The sequence below is a fragment of the Oryza sativa genome, chromosome 8, assembly GCF_034140825.1.
Source record: "Oryza sativa Japonica Group chromosome 8, ASM3414082v1".
NCBI lineage: Eukaryota > Viridiplantae > Streptophyta > Magnoliopsida > Poales > Poaceae > Oryza > Oryza sativa.
In genome coordinates this window covers 12,117,476-12,144,143 of record NC_089042.1, presented here as the reverse complement: position 1 = coordinate 12,144,143, position 26,668 = coordinate 12,117,476, and the positions used below count along the sequence as shown (strand labels likewise).

Below are 26,668 nucleotides of genomic sequence, written 5' to 3'. Positions count from 1 at the left end.
TTGTAGTATGCCCAACTATTTTGGCATAGGCACACATTTTTATCATCACATCAGTCGTGTTCTCACATATGAGAGTTTTGCTAATTACATGGTTATTATGTATATGGGTGTCTTCATATTTTAGTAATATAAAATGTAGGATCGAATCGCAACAACTAAAAGCCAACCAGAGGGGGGGTAAATGGTTGATATACCCAAAAACCGAAAACTTTTAGCGAAAATAAAAGTTACCCTCAAATTCGACGGATCGCGGTCTGACCGAAGGTGTTGCACCGGTCTAACCGCCTGATGAACGTCGGTCTGACCGAGATCGAACTCCGGTTGAACCGCCGAGATTACCTGATGTCGACTACTGTCACCGCCGGTCTAACCGCCGCGATGCCGCCAGTCTGACCGTCGGTGCGCCGCCGGTTAGACCGCCGAAACCCGGTGAAACACAAATCGAAGAACTCTTAGAGTGGATGACGACTTTATTGATTCTCTCTGTGTTTTCAAAGTGCACCAACAGCACTCCTTACAAAAATTTCGACTAAACTCGAAACCCTAACTCAACTCTCAACTCAATTGCTCTCCAAAAGCGATACCGGGAAGCCTCACGCTCCCCCTCTATTTATATCCGAGGTAGGCAGCCTAAAGCCACGAACCAAACTCATACTAGAAGTCCTAAACACCTTAGGAAACCCTCTAATACAAGAAACAAACTTTACATAACCAATCATACCAAATTTGGACCTCTTCCAAATTCGACTCCACATCCCATACGCACACAATACCTCCATCGTATGCCATATGGAATCTTCACCAACCACGTGCATCAACTCTAGCCTAAGTATCCCGCATGATCTCTGACCACCACGGACGTCGTCTTATCCCCAAGCCGACTCCCGGTCCATCACCGCAAATACTCTCCCGAGGCATCGAGTCACCTACACATGAAATAAACAAAGAAACCATTTTCCGAGACCAAGCTATCTCCAACTTGACTCATTAGTAGCAAACGACAATATTACATACGTATAGTATCCATCTAGAAGCCATAATTATGAAACAATCACAGATATCCAAACAAACAACCCGAAACCGAAACCGACACAGAGTCGGCGGTCAGACCGTGGGCTGCGCCAGTCTGACCGCGCGATACACGCCGGTCTGACTGGCAGCACATGCCCGGTCTGACCGGACCCAAATCCAGCAGTCCCTGTTTAACACCTGTTAAAATCCAATCATCTCCAAACCACTTCGTGAGTAAATTCCAAATATCAAAACCAATAATCTCCGATGCCAATTGTTCATCACAGAATAATAATTAAAAACACCTTTGATTTTACATAAAAGTGTATTACAAATCCAGCATCTACCGTCACACACAACCCGAATGACCTTAAAAACCATGTATGGAGAAAAGAAACTAGAAAGCTGGTAAAGATCAGGACTTTGTGGAATACCGATTTATTTTTGGCATGGAAACAGATTTATCATCATACCAAGACAAATCAAAATAAATAAAAGGAATAACGTCACACAATTAGCCCTGACCCATCGAGCTTCTCCCGGAGGATAGAATCCAAACGCTCTGCCATCTCAAGAGTCATGTGGTTCGTCCAGTCCCCTGCCATCCCCTTCCTAAAGAAGGATTCATGCGAGATCTTCCCGCCAATGGAGCCATACTTGTTAGCTTTTTGGTTCCTCAAATTGTCAATGCTGCAGAGGTCTGCAATCTCTGTGACAACACCAGCTTCTTCTTCAGCACCCGAGAACGGTTGACCAAGGAACTGAGCTAGCTTCTTAACTGCGTCACATGGGTCTTGAAGAACCTTCTCATAGGTCAGGAAGAGTACCCTTGTTGGCTCTGCATTGCTTGCGTACCAGAACTCAAGAATATTATCCCACGCAGGTCCACCCATGCAGATGCCATTGCAGAAGGCCTCATGTACCTCAGAGAATGTCAAGTCAGGATGTCTACGCTTCATGAAGTGCCATAGAGAAACTGCTGTGTCTTTTTGGTCCCTATAAATTAGCAGCACAATATAATAGATTTTATCCAGAGGAGAATATGCAAAAAATTTACAAGGGTACGTTTTGGACTTTGATTTACAAGTCTTCTCGATTGTCAGGTACAAGCTACTTAATATATTTTCGACTTGAAAAAATATTAGAGTTAACAAAAAAATGAGTTGAAAAATTATCCAATAAACTTCAAAAATTAAACATCGTAGCCATGCTGAAGCTGCTGGACTGATCAGGCCTTCGGTGTAAAATAGAGTAAATGTGTTTAATAGACCTGTAAATATAGACGATCTTGCAGGTCGAAGGAGGCAACAGCGAGAGCGGCATGTGGGTGGACAAGAGCCTCGGCGACGGCAGCATGTCCAGCAGAGCGTCGCGCCCTAGGGTGTACAGGACCTCCAGAGAAGGCACACACAGATGCGGGTTGAGGCGGCGGAGCGGGTGGTCGTGGCTGGACGGCGGCCACGCGCCGCGCGCCATGGTGGCGAAAGTCAGGGCCTTGAGCCACGTGGTACCAGACTTCTGCAGGCTCGCAACGAGGACGTCGTCGGCGCGAGGTGCGAAACTGCGGTGCACGGCGACCACACCCGGCGCCCACATCTCCGATATCCAGAATCCTCGGTAGCAGCGGAACTGCATGTTGTTGCAGTGGGCCGCCGACATGGCGGAGATGGCGTCGTCGTGCTCCGTGAGTGGTTCCACCGGGACGGCATCCTCGTCGACGGCGTCGTTGAACGCGACGGGACCTTGCTCATCGCGAAGCAATCCTGCTAATTTCGCGGTGGTTGACATGGCTGGAGCATGACTCTTGGAGAGTTGGAGTAGTGTGTAGTGTGTAGTGTGTAGTAGTCTAGTATAGATTTTTATTATCGCGCAGGTTTTTTTATTGTCCCCGCAAGCGTCGGCATCTGACAGCGAATTCACCCCAAACGTCGTGATATGCATGCGAATAAACTATAACGTCGTGCTATGCATGGAAATAAATTAAGGCCGTGTTTACTTCCATTTCAATTCTTTTAAAAGTATAGAGACACACAATTATTAAACCACATTTATTAAACATAGACTACTAACAAAACAAATTACAAATTCCGCCTGTAAACTGTGAGACGAATCTATTAAGCCTAATTAATCCGTTATTAGCAAATATTTACTGTAGCACCACATTATCAAATTGTGGCGTAATTAGGCTCAGAAAGATTCGTCTCACAATTTACATGCAAACTGTCTAATTGGTTTTTTTCGTCCACATTTAATGCTCCATGGATGTGTCCAAACATTTGATGTGACGGAAGTTTGAAGGAAACTAAACACAGTCTAAACTATACACATTTGATCTTAGGTCGTGTTTAGTTCACACTAAAGTTTGGTTGAAATTGGAATGATTTGACGGAAAAGTTGAAAGTTTGTGTGTATGAAAGTTTTGATGTGATGGAAAAGTTGGAAGTTTGAAGAATTATTTTGGAACTAAACACGACGTTAACATACTACCTCCGGCCCTTAATATAAGGGATATTCACTATTTACTTGTAACGTTTGACCACTCGTCTTATTAAAAAATTTGTGCAAATATAAAACCTGAAAAGTTGTGCTTAAAATATTTAGATAATAAAGTAAATCACAAATAAAATAAATAATAATTCTAAATTTTTTTAATAAAATAAATGATTAAATAGTGTAAAAAAAAGTTAAAATCTCTAATACTAGAAGACGGAGGGAGTAGCACGCACCAAATGGTGTAGGGTCTGTTCGCATATGACGGTTGGGGAGAAATCCGGGGGTGTTGGTAACATGGTGTACTGTAGCGAACTGTAGCATCTACAGCACAGGGCAGACGGACGTCTGGAGGCAGCAGGCACCGCGTTTGGGCGCCGACAACTTCCATCATAAAGGCCTAATTTAGGGGGGTGTTTAAAAACTAGGGACTAAATTTAGTCCCTCTCATAAAAGTATAAGTTTTTATGAGAGGGACTAAAGTTCCACTTTAGTCCCTCCAACCAAACACCACCTTAGTTCCCAACCTTTTTTTTAAACTTTTAACTTTTCCATCACATGAAAACTTTCATACACACAAATTTTCAACTTTTTCGTTACATTGTTTCAATTTCAATAATAAACTTTCAATTCTAAACACATGTGCATTGAGGGGCTACTTGGTTGGTGGCTCGCCACACGTCCTGTGGCGGATGTTTCGTACATCTCAGAAAACACTGTAGCGAGGAGAAAATATTGTAGCTATGGCATTCAGGCTATGTTTAGATCCAAAGTTTGGATCCAAACGTCAATCCTTTTCTATCATATCAACCTGTCATATACACACAATTTTTCAGTCACATTATCTCCAATTTTAACCAAAATATAAACTTTTGATCCAACTATACACAGCCTCAATAGCGTGCTGCAGAAGGCAGCTTTGCAGGGCAGCTAGGGGGAGCTGCTACGTGCACACGAGCTGCATGTCGATTTGCTATGCATCACCATTTGAGATTTGAGAAGGTAATGAATGATGTAAATAAATAAGTTGTTATTAACAGTGTAAAATTAGACATTTATTTGTTGCAAGATATATAAAACTATGGAGACAATCTATCTATTACTATATTAAAAGTTCATTAACTCCCTATAAACATTGTGAAGTTGACACGTGGTATCCTACAAACGCTTCTAAGCTGTCACATAACGCTATACTAAATTAGAGAAAAATTATAAAAATTCTAAGGGAAAAGCAAATTAATCGGTTTTCATTTAAATGGGTGATCTATTATTTTAGACCACTAGATTATATCTATTAAATTTAATAATAGTAATGTTCTATATGTACAACTTCAAAACACTGGTGGAGAAACCCTTTTTACTCCCGATTAGTAACCCCCTATAGTCCCAGTTTTCCAACCGAGAGTTAGAATTCGGGACTAAAGATCGCTATCTTTAGTCCCAGTTCAAATACCCGGGACTAAATCTTTAGTCCCGATTGGAAGGTTTTTTTCTTCTCTTTTCTTTTCTCTCTTTCTTTTTCACTGATATTTTGCTATTTTCGCAAATCATCTTAGATCAAACATTTACAGCAAATCATTCACAGCATCATCTCAGATCAAACATTCAGAGTAATATAGTTAATCCAAATCATTCACAGCAATAGTTCATCCCAAATCATTCACACAATAATTCATCCCCAAATCATTCACACATTCCCAAATTATTCAAAACAACAAAACAGATCGAATCACACATTAAGGAAAAAAGAAAAAAAAATCCACGGCAGCGTCGGCCTCCACTGCTTGCTGTAGCACCGGCCTCCGTGCCGGCCGCCGCCGAGCGCGGCCCTCCGCGCGAGGCCGCTGCCCGGCCGCCTCCCCCTTCGGATCCTGCGGCGGCCGGCCGCCTCCACTCCGGATCCGCCATCGCCCGGCCGCCGCCGCGCGAGGGCCCCGCCGCCGCCGCCCGGCCACTGACAATAGGGAGGAGAGGAGAGGAAGAGAATTAGGAGAGGAGGAGGAAGAGGAAGAGATGGGAGAAGAAAAAGATAAGGTTAGGGAGGAGGAGATAGAATTTATTAACCGACCCCGTCTCCTCCTCCTCGATCTCGCGCACACCTCGTCCTCTCCGACATGCATGCCGATCTTTTTTTTCCGGTTGGTATTACCAACCGGGACTAGAAATAGATCTTCAGTCTCGGTTGGGAACACCAATCGGGACTAAAGATGATAGCGATCTTTTTTTTCCGGGACTAGAAATAGATCTTTAGTCTCGGTTGGAAACACCAACTGTGACTAAAGATAAAAAAGTAGCTCTAACCTTCTGAACCGGGACTGAAGATAATCTTTAGTCCCGGTTTTTATTGCAACCGAGATTATTATCGATTTTGGTCTACCGACCAAAGATGGTTTCTCCACAAGTGAAAAATTCCCGGATACGTACAGAAAACTATATCCTAATCTCCCCTAAAAATCTCCATTATTTAGAGAAATCCATCCTAATCTTCCATACATGTACGATATAAACTATACGTGCCATTGACCAGGAATCTGCGGAAAAAAATACATGCAGAAGTACGTACGAACTAATAAGCTCATCCTCCACTTCTGGAGAATGCCTCTTATCTCCCGGTCGGGAAACACCTTTACTCCCGGTTATATAACCGGAACCACGAATCTGGGACTAAAGATACCCATCTTTAGTCCCGGGTAAAATAATCGGAAGTAAAAATCCATTTTTAGTCCCGGTTGGTGTTAGCAACCGGTACTAAAAATAGAGCCAGGCTAACTTGGTTGCTTTTTTTTTTATTGTTTTTAACATTGAATATTGATTTCACTCCATTCCCAAATCATCCCCAAATCTCTAATCATCCCCAAATCATGAAATCCCAAATCGATCGTCACATCACATATCAAAAGAATCCTCTCCAAATCCTCAAATCAATTATCTCCAAATACATCACAAATTCTTAAAAACAATTACATCACAAGTTCTAAAAAAATCATCACAAATACATCGCATATTCATCACATCACACACAAATACATCTCATATCCAAATAAAAAATATAAAAGAAAAAAGAAGAAGGAAAAACTCAGACGCCTGCACGCCTGCCGCGCCGGCCCGTCGCCGCACCAGCCGCCCGCTCGATTCACTACCGCCTCTGGGAAAGATGGGATAAGAGCAAGAAAAGAGGAGAGGATAAGATAGATAGGCTAGGGAGAGAGGAGGAAGATGGGAGAAAAACTTTGCAGAACTTGAGGATAAGTCATGGGGATTATATACTTCGGGTTAAATTTTAGTCCCGGTTGGTAATACTAACCGGGATTAAAGATCTAAATAATCTTTAGTCCTGAAGTGGTGATTTTTAGTACCAAACGGGACTAAAGATCCTCGGCCCCCTGACACGCATCTTATAGGGGATGAATCAGGACTAAAGACTACCAACCAACCAGGACTAAAGATAAAAAAAAAATATAACCAGAACTAAAAATAATTTAGTCCCAGTTCTTATTGGAACTGGGATTATTATGGAAATCCTCCGATACAGCAAAGATCACTTCCTCTATCAGGCAAATGTAATCTACTAATATTTCTCTCAACTGGCCTGTGCACATCCAGCACATTGCCGGTGACCTAAGAAGAAATTGGCTGTTTTATAGTGAGTTTGCATCGCAAGTCATCACAATGATGGAACTCATCTCAGCTAGATTTTTTCACAATTCCTGTGAAAATTGAACTAAATTATGTGAAACTCCTGTGTTCCTAGGAGGCAATGGGCTTGGCTTCCAATGCAAACTGGAAGAACTCACTATACGTAAAAACTTCATTAATGTAGTGTAGTTTTTTTTTCAAATTTAAAAAACTTCATTAGATTATTACCACTAAATTTATCATCCAAGACCCGTATTAACTACTTTGGAGTATATTTTAACTATATCATGATTATATTAATTTAGGTCAAAACCCTAACCGTTTGCATGTCATCTGAACCATCATAAAAATATAACAAAAAAGATAATGTTGATTATAGCATTATATATAACTTCACATACATGGATAACTAAATTATTTCTACGCTGCCATAAGAAATAAAAAAGATAAGAGTGATATTTCAACACAATATTCCCTTCGTTATAAAAAATTGTGGTAAGTTGGAATACTTTTATGAAAAGAACTAAAAGTATCAAGCATATGTCCCACTAATCTCTGATGTATTAGTTATACATACAAATCCATGTACGCCAATCATCGAGTTACAATTTCTAATGAGGTGTTTGTGCATCACATTGGCTATCTAAAATATGATGAGTACGCAAACAATCAATATAAAGGAGATTTGACAATATACATTATATACGCCTACAGAAACCTCCTACAACATCTATTAAAGCCTATAACATATAGGAGAAATTTTTAGCAATTCTCCATAAAATATAAATCATCCAACACTTAATCTTTTATTAATTTAATCGTCCCATTAATCTTAGCCGTTGGAGCTTTGTATATGTGTACGCACACTATCTAAGAGAATAAAAACATCCAAGCATGTTATCTAATAGAAAGACATTTTTAAGGTGTCATGAGAGGTTGTAGTGACCATGGACAAGTTTGTAGGAAGGATACCTAGCATTAAGTTGCATGAGGTTGGTAGCCATCCAATGAAGAAGAGATCACAACGAGCTACCAAGACAAGTCAACAAGTGAAAGCCCACAACAATTAGTTTGTGATGACTAAACCTTTTCACGACTCCCTTATCTATACATTATTATTTATGTCACGTTAGCTTAAAACATGTACAATTTAATAACATATTAAAACTTTGCAATAGAGAGGCTACATATCAAAACATTCAATTAACTCCCCTTAGCCTAGAAATAATAATACTAACCAACAACTCAATTAATGAGTAACGAATTTCTATCTTCAATTTTAATCTTGAATTAATCGTTAGAAAGAGTGAGATAGAGTGAACGGTTCAAACAGTTGGGGCAGGCTACTTATTCCCAATTATCATGAGTAGACCAAGTAGGCAATCATATCTAGAATAGTTTACTTGACATAGGATTTAATGATAAGTTACATTTAATGAGACTTTGATACAACAGTATTTGATAAAAACATTTTTTTTTTAATTTCATGTTTGGAAATCAATATAATTATAAAAACATTAATATGGCACCGTATATTTATTACCACATCATAATTCTATATAGTATAATGAATAATATTATGAAATATCATTGTAGTAGGAATACAAGAATAAGACCACGTAATACAATGGCTCCAAAATCTGCTTTAGCCTAGATCCTACATCGATTGGGCATACTTATGCATAGTACACACTTACATTTTCATCCCCATTTTGTATAAAATGGTTAACCCATAGGTATTTCATCCACCTAAATTTCTAAGGTGGTATTAAACCACCAATTGCAACAACTTCTAGCATGTATGGGCCTCAACTACACCACTTGTGTGGGCTGCTAAAGGGCTAGGGAATCATAGGTCGTAGGTTTATCAAACTATTGGTATCTACTACATGAACTTCTAAACTTTATATTAATCATTGGCAACACATTTAGTTAAATTTATTATAGTTTTAATAAAAAAATTGTGAATGACCAATTTGGCACCACTATAAATCATGATAAAATCCTCTTGAGCCATTAAGGAAAATAGAGATATCAAAATTCAAAAAAAAAATTGGTTCTGTATTATCCTAAGATCTCACTTATAGTTTAATTTATTCATCAAAGTTCATACGTGCAACCAAGGTCTCAAAAATCTTTATCTACAATCAAGCATTGAAGTACCAAGACCAACTACATGATATGAGCCTCATTAATTATATATATTGAACATTTCACAAAAACTTTGCTTATAGATACAAATAATTTTTAATCACCATAAAGCATTTTTAACATATAGAAACAAAGAGATGACCACGCAATCGCGCGGGCTACCTTTCTAGTTGTTATTAACGGTGTGAAATGTCTGAATCAAATTTAAATGTGGTACTATTGTGTTATATTACATAGCTGCAATTGGACCGTGAAATGAAAAGGTAGCAATAATACAGAAGTAGTTCATGTTGTATTGCACAATAAATGGCTCACTCCTTACATAGCTGTTACGAACAGCACTCCTCATCTCGACTTGTGACCGACTTAATTTCCTTCCTAACCCGACCAACCAAACAGCGGCTTCTTGGGAGGGAGGGATGGACTAGTGGCGGTTGAACAGCACGGCGCTGCCGGTTCCTGTGGCGGCGGCGCTCGTCATACCTATGGATTTCATGGTGGTCAAGAAGCAGCTCGGGGGCCGTGTCGACATGGAGGTGCGGGATGTGTCAGGTGGCCTCGCGTTTCGGTTCGTGGCGGTGGCAGGGGACGGGGGGAGGGCGCTGCTCAACGCCGTCGAGGTGGTTCTCGTCACTATGAGGAGCGGCGAGGTGATGATGGGTTTTCTCTCTACATCTACCTCTTGTGGCCTTCTCCTCCTCTAGATCCACCGACGGCGACCTCTTGTCTCCTCTCCATCCGACGAGGGCGCCGGTGGTGGAAAAGGCCCACAGCGACGGCTATGGTGGTGGTGGTGGCGGTGAAGGTGAAGGTGGCGAGGTGGGGCTGTGGTGGCAGGAATGTTTTTTTATTCGGTGAAAATTATAGGTGCCGTTTCTAGATCTAGCACCTATGAGGTCCCCGGCATAGTTGCCGACTAATAGGTGCCGGTCCCGAAACCGGCACCTATGAGGTCTTTGGAACTGGCACCAATGATTATTTGTGTAGTAGTGTTGGAGCCGCACTGTCACGCCCAGAAATTCCCGAATAGAATTCCAGAATTTCTAAGCTGAATGTGCATTAAACCCCTATCCAGGATCTGCCAGGGTACACAAACGACAATTATTGACATACACATCCACGTCTTAAAAAAATATAAAAGATTACAAATGCAGCGGAAAAGGTAAAACGAGCTAGACTTGGAATCTTGACTTCTGTAGCGGGCGATTCCACTCCACAGGCAATCCTTGACGGCAGCGACGAAACCAACCTCTCTGAGATAGCTCCAACTGGGAAGAACTCCAGTTCTAGTGTGGGGGAAAAGGGAGCAAGACTGAGTACTACCCACTGTACTCAGCAAGTCATACCGGAAGAGGAGGTATGATGCAGGATATAACCAAAGGAGGCTAAGGGTTCATTTGCAATAAAGCAGGCATTTAAAAACAGTAGTTGAAAGCAGTAAAACAATTGTAGCAATTAATCATATTAACCAATCACTGTCCAACGCTACACCACGTTGCAACAGGCCCAACCAACCACCTGAAATACACCAGTTCATTAACCTAAACTAGGGGTGAGACTAATCACGGTGAATCTGGTTGATCGCCCATAACCACGGGCACGACCATTCGAATAGTTTTACTTTGGCTAGAGGTGTACAACTGCACCCACAAGACACGATTCCACACATGTCGCCATGCCCCGAAGTATCACCATGATACTGCAAAGGGGGAAATCGTGACAAGACCCTCCGCATAACCCTCCCCTAACCATCCACACCACGCTAAGGTTTCACCTCCACCCCTCAAAAGGCAGTGGCTGGCGGTCGGTGAGGCGGCGGCGACCGGCGTGAAGGCGACGGCGCACGGCCGGAGTGGCGGCGCGGCCAAAGGCGGCGGCGCACGCGGGAAGGGGGAGAAAAGGAGGCGAAGGGAGTCCTCACCGGAGGGGGCGGCGGTGACCGACGCGGAAAACGAGGGTGGCGGCAACAACCGGTGATGCCGAGGCGCGGACGGGCGGCAGCGGCACCCTAGGAGAGAGCAGAGAGGGATTAGGAGAGGAGGCGACGACCACGGTGGCTTAATACGCCGGCCGAAAATGGAAACAATGGCGAGCTCACCGGCAAACGTGGGGAACGGAGCTCCGGCGTCGTTCTGCGGCAACCAAACGGCGGCCGAGGTGCGGGCGGGCTTGATGAGCGCGACGGCGGTGACGGCGTGGCGCGGCGGCGGCTCTAGCGGTGGCGGCGTGCGGCCGGAGATCGGCGGCAGCGGCGGAGCTCGAGGAGATCGGCGCGGGCGCGGTAGAGAACACGGGAGGGCACGGCGAGAGCGGAAAGAGGGAGAGGTGGCTCGGGGGAGTGATTTATAGGGCACGGGAGGGGAGAACGTGGCTGGGAGAACCCCCGATTTCGCCGGCGACGTGGGAAGGAGAGAGAGAGAGGGCGGGGGATTCAAAATGAATCCCGCCCATTTCGTGCGCGCACGCGGGGCGGGAGACGCGGGGGAGAGGGCGGCGACACGGGCGCGACATGGAGTGGGGCGGAGTAGGGCGTGGGAGAGACGGGAAAGGCGGTGGCGTGGGCGGTTGCCGGCGTGGGCGCGGGTGGCTGGAGGTTGGGGACGACCCGACAGGTGGGGTCCACCTGTCGGTGTCCCGAAGGGAGGAGGAGGGGGCGCGGGCCGGCCCAAGAAGGAGAGGGGCGCGTGCGGGCGACGGGGTGGACTGGGCCGACGGCCCAAGAAGAGGGAAAAAAGGAGGAAAAAAAAGAAAAAGAAGAAAGGATTTTTCCTGGGATTCTTTATTGCGGTTAATGAATTTTAATTGGTTAAAATTACTTATAGGGCTCTGAAAATTCCACTAAAAATCCTGTTAATATATTGCGAGATGTGGAACCCAAGAAAAATCCCACAATGCCAATTCCAATTATTAAATGCATTTGTTAATTAGGGAATTAGCTCTAGGTTAAATTAAACAAATTTCTTCGGATGATTTATTTAAGAAATTTTTAAAGCAAGAAAAAGGGGGAAACTTCAGGGCGTGACAAACCTACCCCCCTTAAACGGAATCTCGACCCCGAGATTCGGAAGAGCTGGCAAAGAGGTGCGGATGGTCGGCTTTCAACTCATCTTCTCTTTCCCAGGTGGCCTCTTCTTCTGAGTGGTGGCTCCACTGAACTTTGCAGAATCTGATTACGTTGTTTCTGGTCCTTCTGTTGCTGGTTTCAAGGATACGAGCCGGCTTCTCCACATAAGTCAGATCTTCTTGGATTTCGATGTGATCCGGACTTGCCTGTTCCTCAGGAACTCTCAAACATTTCTTCAACTGAGAGACGTGGAACACATTATGGATGCCAAGCATGCTGGAGGGAAGCTCAAGCCGGTAAGCAACTTCACCCCTGCGTTCCAAGATCCTGTATGGTCCCACAAAGCATGGTGCCAACTTTCCTTTGGTTTGAAAGCAGTGCACTCCCCTGAGTGGAGTGACACGAAGGTACACATAGTCCCCTGCTTCGAAAGTAAGCTCCCTTCGATGATTGTCTGCATAGCTTTTCTGTCGAGATTGCGCGATTCTCAATCTTTCCCTGACAGCTCTGACTTTCTCTTCTGCCTCATTTAAAACTTTTGTACCAAACAACTGGCGTTCCCCTGTCTGATCCCAGAAGAGCGAAGTGCGGCACCTCCGTCCGTACAGTGCTTCAAAGGGTGCCATCTGCAGACTAGCCTGGTAACTGTTGTTGTAGGAGAACTCGGCATACGGCAAACTTTTGTCCCATGCTCAACCAAAGTCAAGCACACAAGCTCTTAACATATCCTCCAATATTTGGTTGACTCACTCGGTCTGACCATCAGTCTGCGGATGGTAAGCTGTGCTGAAATTCAGACGGGTTCCTAATTCCTCTTGCTAACTTCTTCCCTGAGTAGGTAGTATGCACCGGAATGAAGTGAGCCACTTTGGTGAGCCGATCAACGACTACCCAAATAGAATCGTGCACCGATGGCGTCCTGGGCAAACCCGCAATGAAATCCATTCCGATTTCTTTCCATTTCCATTCTGGAATCTGAAGGGGTTGTAGCAATCCTGCTGGCCTTTGGTGTTCTGCCTTTACTCGTTGATAGACATCACAGAGTGCGACGAATTCAGCTATTTCCCTTCTCATGCTTACCCACTAGAATTTTTCTTTGAGGTCTTGGTACATCTTGGTACTGTCGGGATAAATTGAATAATGAGTTTGATGAGCCTCTGTCAGTATCAGGTCTTTTAACTCCTTGTTTTCAGGTACACACAATCTTTCTCCCATCCAGATTGTTCCATTTTCATCCTCAGTGAAACCTCGGGCTTTTCCAACCCTCATGTTCTTTTTGAGTTCCTCTATTTCAGAATCGCTCGCTTGAGTTATGCGAACCTGCTCCACCAGTGTAGGTTGTGCCTCTAGGGCAGCCACGAATCTGTGCTCAACTATACCAAGGTTCAGATGTTCCAAATCACGTTGAACCTCACAGCATAGTTCCTCTACCCATACGACGTTGCAGTAACTCTTCCTGCTCAAGGCATCTGCAACCACATTAGCCTTGCCGGGAATGTAGTATATTCCCATATCATAATCTTTGATTAGCTCCAACCATCTTCGCTATCGGAGATTAAGATCAGGTTGGGTGAAGATGTACTTTATACTTTTGTGATCTGTATATACCTCACAATAGTTTCCGATGAGGTAGTGCCGCCATATCTTTAAAGCATGAACAACCGCGGCCAATTCCAGATCGTGGGTCGGGTAGTTGCCTTCATGAGGACGCAACTGACGTGAAGCATAAGCAACCACTTTGCCATCTTGCATCAACACACACCCCAGCCCTTGGCAGGATGCATCACAATATACCTGGAAATCTTTCGTCTGATCTGGCAAAATTAAAACTAGTGCAGATACCAAGCGTTGTTTGAGTTCTTCAAAACTCCTGTTGCATTCAGCAGACCAAATAAACTTTTCTTACTTCTTCAAGAGCTGTGTCATTGGCTTGGCAATTTTAGAGAAGTTCTCAATGAACCGGCGGTAATAGCCCGCAAGTCCCGAAAACTCCGAATCTGAGTGACTGTCCTTGGTGGGGTCCACTTGGGAACTGACTCCACATTTGCTGGATCCATAGCTACTCCTTGAGCATTCACGACGTGACCGAGAAACTGAACTTCCTTAAGCCAGAAGTCACACTTGTTGAACTTGGCATATAGCCGGTGCTCCTTTAACTTTTCAAGTACCAGCCGAAGATGCTGCTCATGTCCTTCCTTGGACTTGGAGTAGATCAGTATGTCATCGATGAAAACCACGGCAAACTTGTCCAAAAATTCCATAAACACCTTGTTCATCAAATTCATGAAGAAAGTAGGTGCATTAGTGAGTCCGAAAGACATAACTGTGCACTCGAACAACCCATACCGAGTGATGAATGTTGTCTTTGGAATATCCTCTTCACGGATCCTCAACTGGTGATAGCCTGATCACAGGTCTATCTTAGAGAACACCGTAGCTCCTTTCAACTGATCAAACAAATCATCAATCCTTGGCAAATGGTACTTGTTCTTAATAGTGACCTCATTGAGTGTGCGGTAGTCAATGCACATCCTATTGGTTTTATCTTTCTTTTCCACAAAAACTACCGGAGCACCCCAAGGAGACGTGCTCGGGCGAATGTATCCCTTCTGTAACTGTTCATCAACTTGCTTCTTGACTTCCTCCAACTCGTTGGCTCCCATTCTGTAAAGCCTCTTGTGGATCGGTGCAGTTCCAGGTGCCAAATCGATCCGGAACTCGATATCCCTTTTCGGTGGCATTGATGTCAGATCCTCCGGAAAAACCTCTGGATACTCTCTGACTATGGGAATATCCTCCAACTTCTTAGTGGTTTTCTCCACCGCTACCTCTTGTTCTTCACCAGTGGCTTGGTTCAGACTGATCCCTGGCTTCTGCGGTATTGATGGTTACCACTTCTCCTTTCGCACTGGTCAACTTGATGGTGCGGCTAGCGCAATCAATCACTCCTCTATTCCTTGTCAGCCAATCCATTCCAAGAATAACATCTAGATCCTTGGATTCGAGAAGAATGAGGTTGGCTGGAAAAATCAACCCTTTAATTTCAACTGTCACTGATGGGCAGTAGTGAGTTGTGGTCATGCCACCTCCAGGAGTATGAACTCGTATTGGTATCTTAAGCTTCACTAAAGATAACCCATGTGCACCAGCAAAACGCTTGGAAATGAAGGAATGAGTTGCACCAGAATCAAACAATATTATTGCCGGTGTCGAGTTGACGGGAAATGTGCCCAATATGACCTCTGGTGCTGATTGTGCCTCCTCTGCAGATGCATGATTGACATGGGCCTGAACGAACTTGAGTCCGGCACGTCTTGGCTTCGGGCATGTACCAACCATGTGTCCGGGCTCGTTACAATTGAAGCAGAGTTCGGGCTTTCCTTCGAACTCCTTGGGCTGTTTTGACTGAGCAGGCAGAGCTGGCTGAACTGATTGAGCTTCATTCATTAGTGGACTTGGAGTCGGATTGAGGCTGTGATGCTCACTGTTGCTGTGATTGCCACTGTTGTTGATACCGTTGAAATTTCCTGGGTGGTAAGGACGATGCTGCCGGATAATCATGGTGGAAGGTCCACCCTGACATCCCATCGTGAAGTGAGGCTTCTGATTTTTCCCCTGGGGAGCCCTGAACTGAGTTGCCTGCCTTTTACGGTTCATTTTGTTGCACTGCTCCTCTTGACGGATAGCCTTGTCCACTAGCTTCTCAAAGTCCTCATAGTCTCTGGAGATCAGCTGGTTGGTCAATTCATCATCAATACCAGACAAAAACTTCTCTTGCCTCTCGTCATCAGTGCGCACGTCCTCAGGAGCGTAGCGCGCGAGGCGATTGAACTTGTGCAGATACTCTATAACTGTTCTGGTTCCTTGTTGTAGGGAACGGAACTCTCTCTTCTTTTGTGCCACAATTCTCTCGGGAACCTGTGCTTTGTTAAAACTCTTACAAAACTCTAACCAAGTAACCTCTGTCCCAGCTGGACGGGTCACCATGTAGTTGTCCCACCAAACAGAAGCGGGACCTTGCAGCTGGTGTGTAGCAAAAGCAACCTTCTCTTGGTCGTTGCATTGTAAAAGTTTCAGCTTCTTCTCAATAGCATGAAGCCAGTCGGTGGCCTCGATTGGGTTGGTGGTTCTTGAGAAAGTGGGCAGCTTGACACGGAGAAACTCTAGCAGTTTGGACTAGGTGGTGGAGGACCAAACTGCAGGTTCTGCTGCTGCTGCTGTTGTGCTTGCTGCTGCATCTGCTGCAACACCTGATGGTACTGTTGTTGTATCTGTTGCATCATCATTGTCATCATCTGAGTCTGATTGTCCAACACCTGAGCAATTGTTGGGTTCTCGGGCGGTGGAGATGAACTGTTGCTAGATGCATCGCTAGCACGTGCTCTACTGATCTGCTCTTCGCTGCCACTGGCGTTGTGGGATTCACGGGAACCATTCCTTGTCTTCACCATCTGGAGGGGGATAGGTAGAAATAAGAGAAAAGGGAGAAAAACAGATGGCTTAGAAACTAATCTTTCTTATAAATTTAAGTGCAATTATCTTAATCTTGATTAAAACACTGAAAAGGAAGCAAACAACTCCTAATTAAGGCAGTCATACCACTCACACGTGATATCGACCGCCGACTAACCCACAAGCAACAAACCTAAACACGGAAACTAGCAAGAAAACAAACTAAGAAGACGATGAATCTAAGGGCGGCGACTCTGAAGATCGGAGCGGCGCTTGTGATCAGAGAACAAGTCTAACATCTAAGATGGACAAGGGATAGGAACTAACGCATGCTCAAATCCAAATTAAACAAAGCAACAAATGACTCAAATAAATAACCAAGCATCATGATTTTTTTATGCATAAAATTTTTTTCATGAAACCACACAAAAGATACTTATGCAACTGACTAAACCATAAATTAATGCATAAAATAGATGCATAGTTATAATGATACGCTTGAAGCTGCCCCATCGAACCTAGACACGACTTAGTGCATATCACCCGATAAATTCCCGACTGACTGTCGAATAAACTCCAAATAAATTTTTTCTAAAACCCTAGACTGAGCTAATTTTAAAGATCCGATCTGAATGAACGAATAAGATTTTTTCCGCAAACCAAAGAGGCAAAACCCCAAATTTTCCCGAAACAAATCCAAGTGAAAAAGGCATATGCAGATGAAAAGGGGTTCAGAGGTCTCTTAGGTTTCCAGTTGGCTTGTCCTACGGTCAACCTGGCTCTGATACCAACTTGTCACGCCCAGAAATTCCCGAATAGAATTCCAGAATTTCTAAGCTTAATGTGCATTAAACCTCTGTCCAGGACCAGCCAGGGTACACAAACGACAATTGTTGACATATAGATCCACGTCTTACAAAAATATAAAAGATTACAAATGCAGCGGAAAAAGGTAAAACGAGCTAGACTTGGAATCTTGACTTCTGCAGCGGGTGATTCCACTCCACAGGCAATCCTTGACGGCAGCGACGAAACCAACCTCTCTGAGATAGCTCCAACTGGGAAGAACTCCAGCTCTAGTGTGGGGGAAAAGGGAGCAAGACTGAGTACTACCCACTGTACTCAGCAAGTCATACCGGAAGAGGAGGTATGATGCAGGATATAACCAAAGGAGGCTAAGGGTTCATTTGCAATAAAGCAGCAAAACCACCCTCGCCGACCCAACTCCATCATGCCCACCCTCGCCAACGGTGCCTAGGAAAGGGTCGAGCTATACTTCAGATCAAACAGTAACCCACTCCCGCTTGTGGTAAGCACGATAAGTCTCCCAGGGTTTCCCGTGAACCGGTCCTTAATTGCCATGGGTGCGACCAGCAAAACCATGCACCCACGACCCACCATTCAGTGTATTTTAATTAACTAACATCATTGTGGTAACACCAATCCAAAGCTATGCTAATAGTCAAAGTCTATGTAATAATGTGATCCCCATTTGTGTACTAGTTGAACTAAGCATGGCTAAGCATTTCCTAAACCAACATCTAAACATTTTGATACCCAAGTTATCAATGGCATAAGGTAAATAATATATGGCTGAGTAGTAGGACCCATCCCACATGACATTGTAAAAGAATGTAACATTTAATAGAAATGCGGGATATTTGTAATTGGGTACAATATGATCAATTGTAATGCATGACTTTCATTGCTCTCGCATTGATGAGACCACAGCAACGTCTTCGAGAAACCGCGGATCGACGAAACGGCCAAAATCTACGCGACAAACAAAGCACATAAGAAAAACATGCTATAAGACTGCTGAAACAGGAAACAAAACCATTTTTAATGGATTCTAGGGATTTTTATGAATTTACTGAGACTTGAATGGACTTAAACGGAGGTCGGATGAATTAGATATAGGGGTGAAATCGGGTCGGGTTCGGTCGGATCTCACTCTTCCCATATCCTAACCCACATTTTATAATCGGAATCGGCTTGGATACGGATAGTATCGAATACGGATACAAGCACGGATAATATCGGGCACAAATATGAGACGAATACGTACCTAGACGGATACGACCACTATCGGTTATGGATATCTTTTCGGATATCACGTCAAAGCAACGATCATCTATACTATATAGACAATAGCTATATATTCAACCATCCCCATATATCCATAATGTGACTATATTATTAGGGTTTAAGATATACGAGCAATACGACAAGGAACAATCGATTTTTAACTGGAAAAATTGAAAGTTTGGTTGAAATTGAAACGATGCGATGGAAAAGTTAGAAGTTTGTGTATGTAGTAAAGTTTTATACGATAGAAAAATTGGAAGTTTAAAGAAAAAGTTTGGAACTAAACTCGGCCTGACTTGTGATGAGCTGCTGACTTCCTATTCCTGAAGAGATGAGGATCGGCTGGCAGCAAAGGCATGTAGCGGCGGTGGCCACGGCTCAACGGATGCAGCAGGTGGCGGTGCGACGGGTGCTGCAGCACCGGTGGCGCTCGTAGTCTCGGCGTCATTGCTTAGTGGGATTAGTGAACACTGAACAGTAATTAGTATTTTTAGTTGTTGGGTTGTTAAGCATGGTTTACTGGTTGATGGTGGTTATTGTACTAGTAGGCCTTTTGGCCACTAGTGCTTTATTGGGCTAGGCATGTTATCCGGGTATTATCCGGATATTTAACCGGGTAATACCCGTATTTTTACCGGATAATCCGTATCCGTCGGATACCGTCCTCCCGAACCCGATCTCATATCCGATAGAAAATACCCGTATTCGAACCCGCTACCCGTAGAAACTTCCGGGTACCCGAATTTTTTACCCGAAATTGTCCCGAAATAATACGGCCGGGCGGGCGGGCGGGAAATACCCGCCCCGTTTTCACCCCTAATTAGATATGATTTTTAGAAGATTCTCTGTGTTTTTACTAATAAAGAAAAGTCCTTAATCAATTTTACTGCGCAATATTACCCAGGGCTGACGTCAGCGAAGGGGGGGAGGGGGCGGCGCCGACAGGCGGGCCCCGCACGTCAGCGGCTTGAGGGAGAGAGGGAGGGAGTGCCGGCATGCGGGCCCCACGAGCAGTGGCTCAAAGGGAAGGGGGGTGTGCGGCTGGCGGCTCAGCACGGCTCAAGCTGGCCAGCCATGGGGCGGCGGCGGCGGCGCGCGGCCACCGGTGGCGGCTGGCGGTCGGTGAGGCAGCGGCGACTGGCGCGAAGGCGGGAAGGGAGAGAAAACGAGGCGGAGGGAGTCCTCACCCGAGGGGGCGGCGGCGACCGGCGTGGAAAACGAGGGTAGCGGCGACGACCGGCGATGCCGAGGCGCGGACGGGCGGCGGCGGCACCCTAGGAGAGAGCAGAGAGGGATTAGGAGAGGAGGCGACGACCACGGTGGCTTAAAACGCCGGCAGAAAATGGAAACAATGGCGAGCTCACCGGCAAACGTGGGGAACGGAGCTCCGGCGTCGTTCGGCGGCAACCAAACGGGGGCTGAGGTGCGGGCGGGCTTGGTGAGTGCGATGGCGGTGATGGCGCGGCGCGGCGGCGGCTCTAGCGGCGCGGCATGCGGCCGGAGATCGGCGGCGGCGGCAGAGCTCGAGGAGATCGGCGCGAGCGCGGTAAAGAACACGGGAGAGCGCGGCAAGAGCGGAAAGAGGGAGAGGAGGCTCGGTGGAGTGATTTATAGGGCATGGGAGGGGAGAACGTGGCTGGGAGAACCCCCGATTTTCCCAGCGACGTGGGAAGGAGACAGAGGGAGGGCAGGGGATTCAAAATGAATCTCGCCCATTTCATGCGCTTACGTGGGGCGGGAGACGCGGGGGAGAGGGCGGCGACGCGGGCACGACGCGGAGTGGGGCGCGGGAGAGACGGGAAAGGCGGTGGCGTGGGCGGTTGCCGGCGTGGGCGCGGGTGGCTGGAGGTTGGGGACGACCCGACAGGTGGGGCCCATCTATCGGCGTCCCGAAAGGAGGAGGAGGGGGCGCGGGCCGGCCCAAGAAGGAGTGGGGCGTGCGCGGGCGACGGGGTGGACTGGGCTGATGGCCCAAGAATAGGGAAAAAGGAGGAAAAGAAAAAGAAAAAGAAGAAAGGATTTTTCCTGGGATTCTTTATTGCGGTTAATGAATTTTAATTGGTTAAAATTACTTATAGGGCTCTGAAAATTCCGCTAAAAATCCTGTTAATATATTGCGACACGTGGAACCCAAGAAAAATCACATAATGCCAATTCCAATTATTAAATGCATTTATTAATTAGGGAATTAACTCTAGGTTAAATTAAACAAATTTCTTCGAATGATTTATTTAACAAATTTTTAAAGCAAGAAAAAGGGGATACTTCAGGGCGTGACACGCACCACCTGACAGGGAGCGATTTGTCACATCCAAAAATTCAGTCAATTCCTAGATTATTTTGTGTATTAAATTTCTTTCTATGCATCAAGTCAAGATATACAAAAAATAACAAATTGATATGCAAATACAAACGTAAATAGTGCAGAAATGCTTTTTAAACCCTTGAAAGAAAATGACGGTGTGACATGACTGGAGTCCCATCCTAGACGTCCTCTACACTCAGCACCGCTGGGCCACCTCCGTCGAGCTCTCTCCACAGGCCCCATCACCATCCACCTGCACCATCGGGTGGCTGCACGTCTCCACTCTCGTGTCCTCTGGCATCTTCTCCGTTGGGATCTGCACCTCCATATGGATCCACCTTCGGCTCCTCCAAATCCACGTTGTCCATGCCCCTGTCACTACAGGGGTCCTATGCGCTGCCCGCCGACCAAGTTAGCGCGGCCCTCTCCACCCGGCTAGCCACGTTGTCCGTCGGGACCCCCGGTCTGTCCCACATTGTTTTCTCTTCTCCTGTACTGGTAAGGAGAGAGAGGGATGGGAGATGGTTGGTGGTTGACTGGTTGTGCCTCCGTGGTCTATGCTCTCAGCCTTGTTCCTCGCTTGCTGCGATCTTGTGCGTAGCTGCCAAGTGAGGAGGGAGATAACAGATGGGTGTGGACTGTGGATATATTCTGCCTGTTCTTTAACCTCATCATGGCGACTTTGCGTCGGAGGGCTGTGGTGTGTAATAGGTTTTCCTTATCATTTGAAGGGGTTATCGCACCCCATGGTAAGATGGTAACCGTTGAAAACCGTGTAAATTTCATCGACAAACATTTGAATACAAAAATTTAGCGTTTTCGTGGTTTGGTCGCGGTTACCATATGGTTTGATGCGGTCACCACACGGTTTGACGTAGTAACCGTGAGTTGTGTAGCTGACCAAAACAATGCTTAAAAAATTTTAAAAACATTTAAATGTGTGTAGAAATTATGGATAATTAGAAGAATATATAGGATACTTGTTGTAATGCCCTGTAAATAATTAGATTTTTTTTTTGAGAAGGGTACAACTCAGGACGCACACTAACACACACTGCACTCACACACGTGCGCGTCCCTAACACACGCTAGGAATGAGATTGGAGGCACTAGGCCTCAGTGCACGGGAAACGTGCAGTCCCACTAAACACGCACGTGTGTGAAGTCAGTCTTAGGGAAACGGGGAAAAACCCCTGGTGAGACACGCGAGTTGCGATCCCAGGGATCGAGCCCGCGCGGGCTGCTCGCTCACCTGGCGACGCTAGCCAACCGAGCAACGCTCGGTTCTCTGCAAATAATTAGATAGAAAAAGAGAATGAAGAGAGAAAAGGGAAAAAGAGCAAAGCTAGCTAGCAGCCCAGCACATGCAGCCCAGTAGCTAGTCGGCCCAATAACAAAAACCAGCCCAAGCATGCAAGCAGAAGAGGAGAGAGAGAGAGCGCAGCGCTACAGTACCATCGCGGTACTGTAGTAAGAATAATCCCACCTCGCCAATTCAACCTGAGGGAGACCAGCTTAAATAGGAAGGTCACTAGCAACTCTATTTTTGGAATTTTTCCGTTAAAGAGAGGACGAAAAGGGCAATGAGTTGCAGCGCTAGGTGTAGATGATTCTCCTATTTCATAGGAGCCCTGTCAACTCTCTTGTATAAAGACATGGTTAAAATTGTCTAGGTGGACTTTAGTATCTTACACTACTCCTTGTTCTTTCAGGTATAGAATCAACCAGTCCTACTCCTCGGGTATAAAATCAACCAGTCCTACTCCTTGTTCCTTATCCTCTCAAGTCCTACTCATTGTTCCTTTCCTTACCTTGTTTCTTTACTTATCCTCTCAAGTCCTACTCCTTGTTACTTATCCTCTCAATCTAAGTGTTTACTCTTAGACTCCTTGTTCCTTATCCTCTCAATCTAAGTGTTTACCCTTAGAAAACCCAAGTGGTATAGAATCAACCAGTCTTATCCTCTTATATCCTTGCAAGTTTTAGATAGTATCATATCTTGCACTACTCCTTGTTCCTTGTGTTTGTGAAATTCTCTTCACGTATAGAATCAACCAGTCCTTATCCTCTCATATCCTTGCAAGTTTTAGTTAAACTAGACATTTTGGCGCGCTTTGCGCGCCCTATCAGGAAGCTAATAACAAAACAAAAAAAGAAAAGTTTTTCATGAAAGGTAAACAATATTTTTAAACGGTAATTAGTGTTTACATGCATTGTATAGAGCGAAAATTGCCAACCATATTGGCTAGCTGTAGTACACATGTAACATAGTAAGATACCATATGTTGCCAAAATCAGTACACTTGTCAAGATTAGACAAAACCATATGGCGCGACAAAATATGCCACAAAAATATAGCGGCCGATTAGATGGCATAGCATAGTAGCATGTTCAATATATAGAGCAAGGCATAGTGGCTGATTGCGTTTTTCTTTAACACCATTTAAAAAGATTGGACCGCTCCCACTGCATATAGTGCACCCTTGAGTTGATTCTGTAGAGCTGAATGAAGATAGTCAATTGCTTACCATATATATGAATAACATGCTTCATACTATGGACGACACTAAATATTGCACTCATTATCACATAACCACAATCAGTACAGTTGTTCAAAATCACAAGCAGAGTATAACATGAAGCACTGTTATCTTTTAAAGATTATCATTGATAACAATCATAAATTCATAACACTGTATCGCTAATACAAATAACATTATATTGCAGTATAAATAAAATGACCAAAATAGTTTCAAAGCATATACTATTCATACATAAACAGCCCAGTTTATGCTTGCAAGACAACTTTTTGGGTGATCAGCTATGTTTCAAACATCACAGCAAATAGCTTCTCCAGCAAAGTTCAGCAAATTGATATAGCCATATATAGACTGACAATTCATTGCATTATCTATACTCATAAAGAACCTGCTGTGTACAACTATATATATGTGGTATATAAAGTGCATGTCCAATAATATACGATGCCCACCACCAGTCTCGCCCCTGTTGGTCTCCTAATTGCCGCATCTTCACCCTGCTTTGCCACCGGTCATGAGAACCAATCCAAGCAAAAGTGTAACATAATGGCGATTACTTACCCAAATCCAATATAGTTGCAACAATAAAACTAATGCAAAATTGCAAAGTCGGTCATAGTTGGGTTATAAAAATTAGGCCTTAAGCTAAAATGCCAATGAATAGCAAAACACAAAACAGCAAGGTCTTGAGAAATCTAATGATATAATTTTGTTTTGAACAAAAGGTTTTCCTCCCTATGCATCACTCCTTTTCTTTCTGAAATTAAACTACATTGCTACTATCCTCTAATCATCAGCTAGCACGAAATTGCTTATATTGCCCTTTAAAGCTTATATTGCAATGAATGAATCTGATTCAGAAAAATGTCGCTCATCCCCAGATTAGCTACAAATCTGACTGCACCACAACTTAATACCTGTCCATAGAGGGTGGCAAACAATATTAGTTTTGCCTGGATCGGTAGTTAAAAAAAAAATTGTATCCCTGAACAGAACCTCCCTAATTTGCATCCTATAGAAAGAAATCATCACAGTTTACCTTAGGTATTTGCTTGTGACAAATTTCATCTTTTTCCCAGCAGGTCATATCACCTAAACCCTTTGAAGCTAATGAACCAATCATCATTGCCAAAAGGAAACTAAGGTCAGTGCATCAACGACAAAAAGAATAAAAAGCTGTGCAGTCATTCATGCAATCCTTAACATGAATGGCAAGGCACCAAAAAAAAAAATCTACAGCACTCATTCATGCAATCCATAACACGAATGGCAAGGAAGAAAAGCCACAGCTACAATTTAGTTTCAAGAGAAGATGTTAACCGCAATTTGTATACCATACAAATCTATGATTAACATCTAGCAAAAAAAAATGCTATCCCTATTTGCAGCTCTGGAAGAGACATACAAGGTCAGACAATGGGAGTCTCTATCACTTGACAGTAAATTGTAAAAAGCCACTAAATTTGATTTCTACATAATTTCAACTCGTGCAACCTTCGTGTATATATTTTACAAAAACGCGAAATCAAAGTTGGGGATAAAGTAGCCGGAAGACACAGGAATAAGGGGATCATTTCAAAAATTTTGCCTAGGCAAGATATGCCCTATTTGCAAGATGGAACGCCTGTTGATATGGTTTTCAATCCCTTAGGAGTACCCTCCCGAATGAATGTGGGACAAATATTTGAAAGCTCGCAGTTACCTCTGGGTGTGTACACAGAATTGCAAGAAATATAGCAAGCCAGTCAATTGATCGTCCAGCAGCCACCACCTTTTCCCATACTAATTTGAGCCAGAGGTGCTAAGTTTTCTGCATTGCAGAGCATGTCTTGCACCAACGGGTCTCCAATCTACATGCACTAAGAAAGAAGGAACCCATGATGACGATGGCAACGGACTACTAAGAATGAAGGAACCCATGGTGGAGATGGCAATGGACTGCTTGGTGATGGATCTGCTGTTCTGCAACAAATTGATCCATCCTAACCATGCTGAAACCTAGTGTTATCAGCAGAAGAATCATTGCAGGGGGTAAAACATTTTTGATCAGATTGATTGCTCCATTGCAGGCACAAACCATAAGGCCGGAAAGGGAAGAAAGTATACATGTCTTTTTTTTCACTAAATACCAGCAGAGTGGCGTCACAGCAGAAAGTGGATGAAAGCAAAGATCCACTCGCTAGATGCAGTGCTCTCAGAATGCCATCAAGAACGAACAAGTTCCAGGCAGATCCACTCGCTAGATCCATTGCTCTTGAGGATGGCAACAAGAACAATCAGGTGGCTGGGACTTGAGGGTTTACTTTGGAGAATTACCTCTGCACATCTGTCCGGACCGCCCAATTTCCTCAGCCGGGATCAACCACCTCGCCGTCAACCTCAAGCTCTGATCTCGCAAATGGGGTGTTGCGCTGCGACCAGATTAGTGGCATCCCATCGATTTCCAACCTCATGCCACCGCACCTGCTTTCGGCCGCCGCCGCCGCCGCCGTTTCCCCAGGCTCCTTCTCCCTTTCCCCGACGAGCTTGCCAGATCCAGCGAGAGGCATCGGTGCGCGGGCAGTTGCGGCACGGCGAGGCTCGGGCCGCGAGCCATCATAGCAGGGGAGGGAGGGGGAGGAGGAAGCGGCAGGGAGAGCAAGGGAGGACGGCATGGGAGGAGGAAGCCGATGGGGGATGTTCATTTTTTCAAAAGAGCCCCTTTCTGTTTGATATTTCGAGCGCGGTTCTTTTTTGGGGTTTTTCTCTTCTTCTTACAAAGTTTTCCTGAATGTGAAGGGCCTAGAAGTAAGAATGAAAACGTAGGATCGTATTGTATTGAGACCTAAAACAAATTACAAATAACTTGAAGGGTCTTTTTGCAAAATCTCCACCCTTATCATCCTGCCGTTCAATCAAGCTGATCGGACGGCGCGCGGGCGCAAGAGGGAG

General features: G+C 44.7%; 1 protein-coding gene and 1 long non-coding RNA gene across 2 annotated transcripts; both read right to left on the bottom strand.

Annotated features, from left to right (window-relative positions):
- Positions 1–1,274: 1,274 nt before the first annotated feature.
- Positions 1,275–2,883, bottom strand: LOC4345205 (cytosolic sulfotransferase 5). The gene is made up of 2 exons (XM_015793378.3): positions 2,282–2,883; positions 1,275–2,007 (listed from the first exon to the last, which is right to left on the bottom strand). The coding sequence occupies exons 1-2, from the start codon at positions 2,797–2,799 to the stop codon at positions 1,518–1,520; spliced, it is 1,008 nt and encodes a 335-aa protein (XP_015648864.1). The 5' UTR covers positions 2,800–2,883; the 3' UTR covers positions 1,275–1,517.
- Positions 2,884–23,899: 21,016 nt separating this feature from the next.
- On the bottom strand, positions 23,900–26,443 carry LOC4345204 (uncharacterized). Its single transcript, XR_001547965.3, has 2 exons — positions 26,054–26,443; positions 23,900–24,234 (listed from the first exon to the last, which is right to left on the bottom strand). It is a non-coding gene; the product is annotated as an uncharacterized lncRNA (long non-coding RNA).
- Positions 26,444–26,668: the final 225 nt, after the last annotated feature.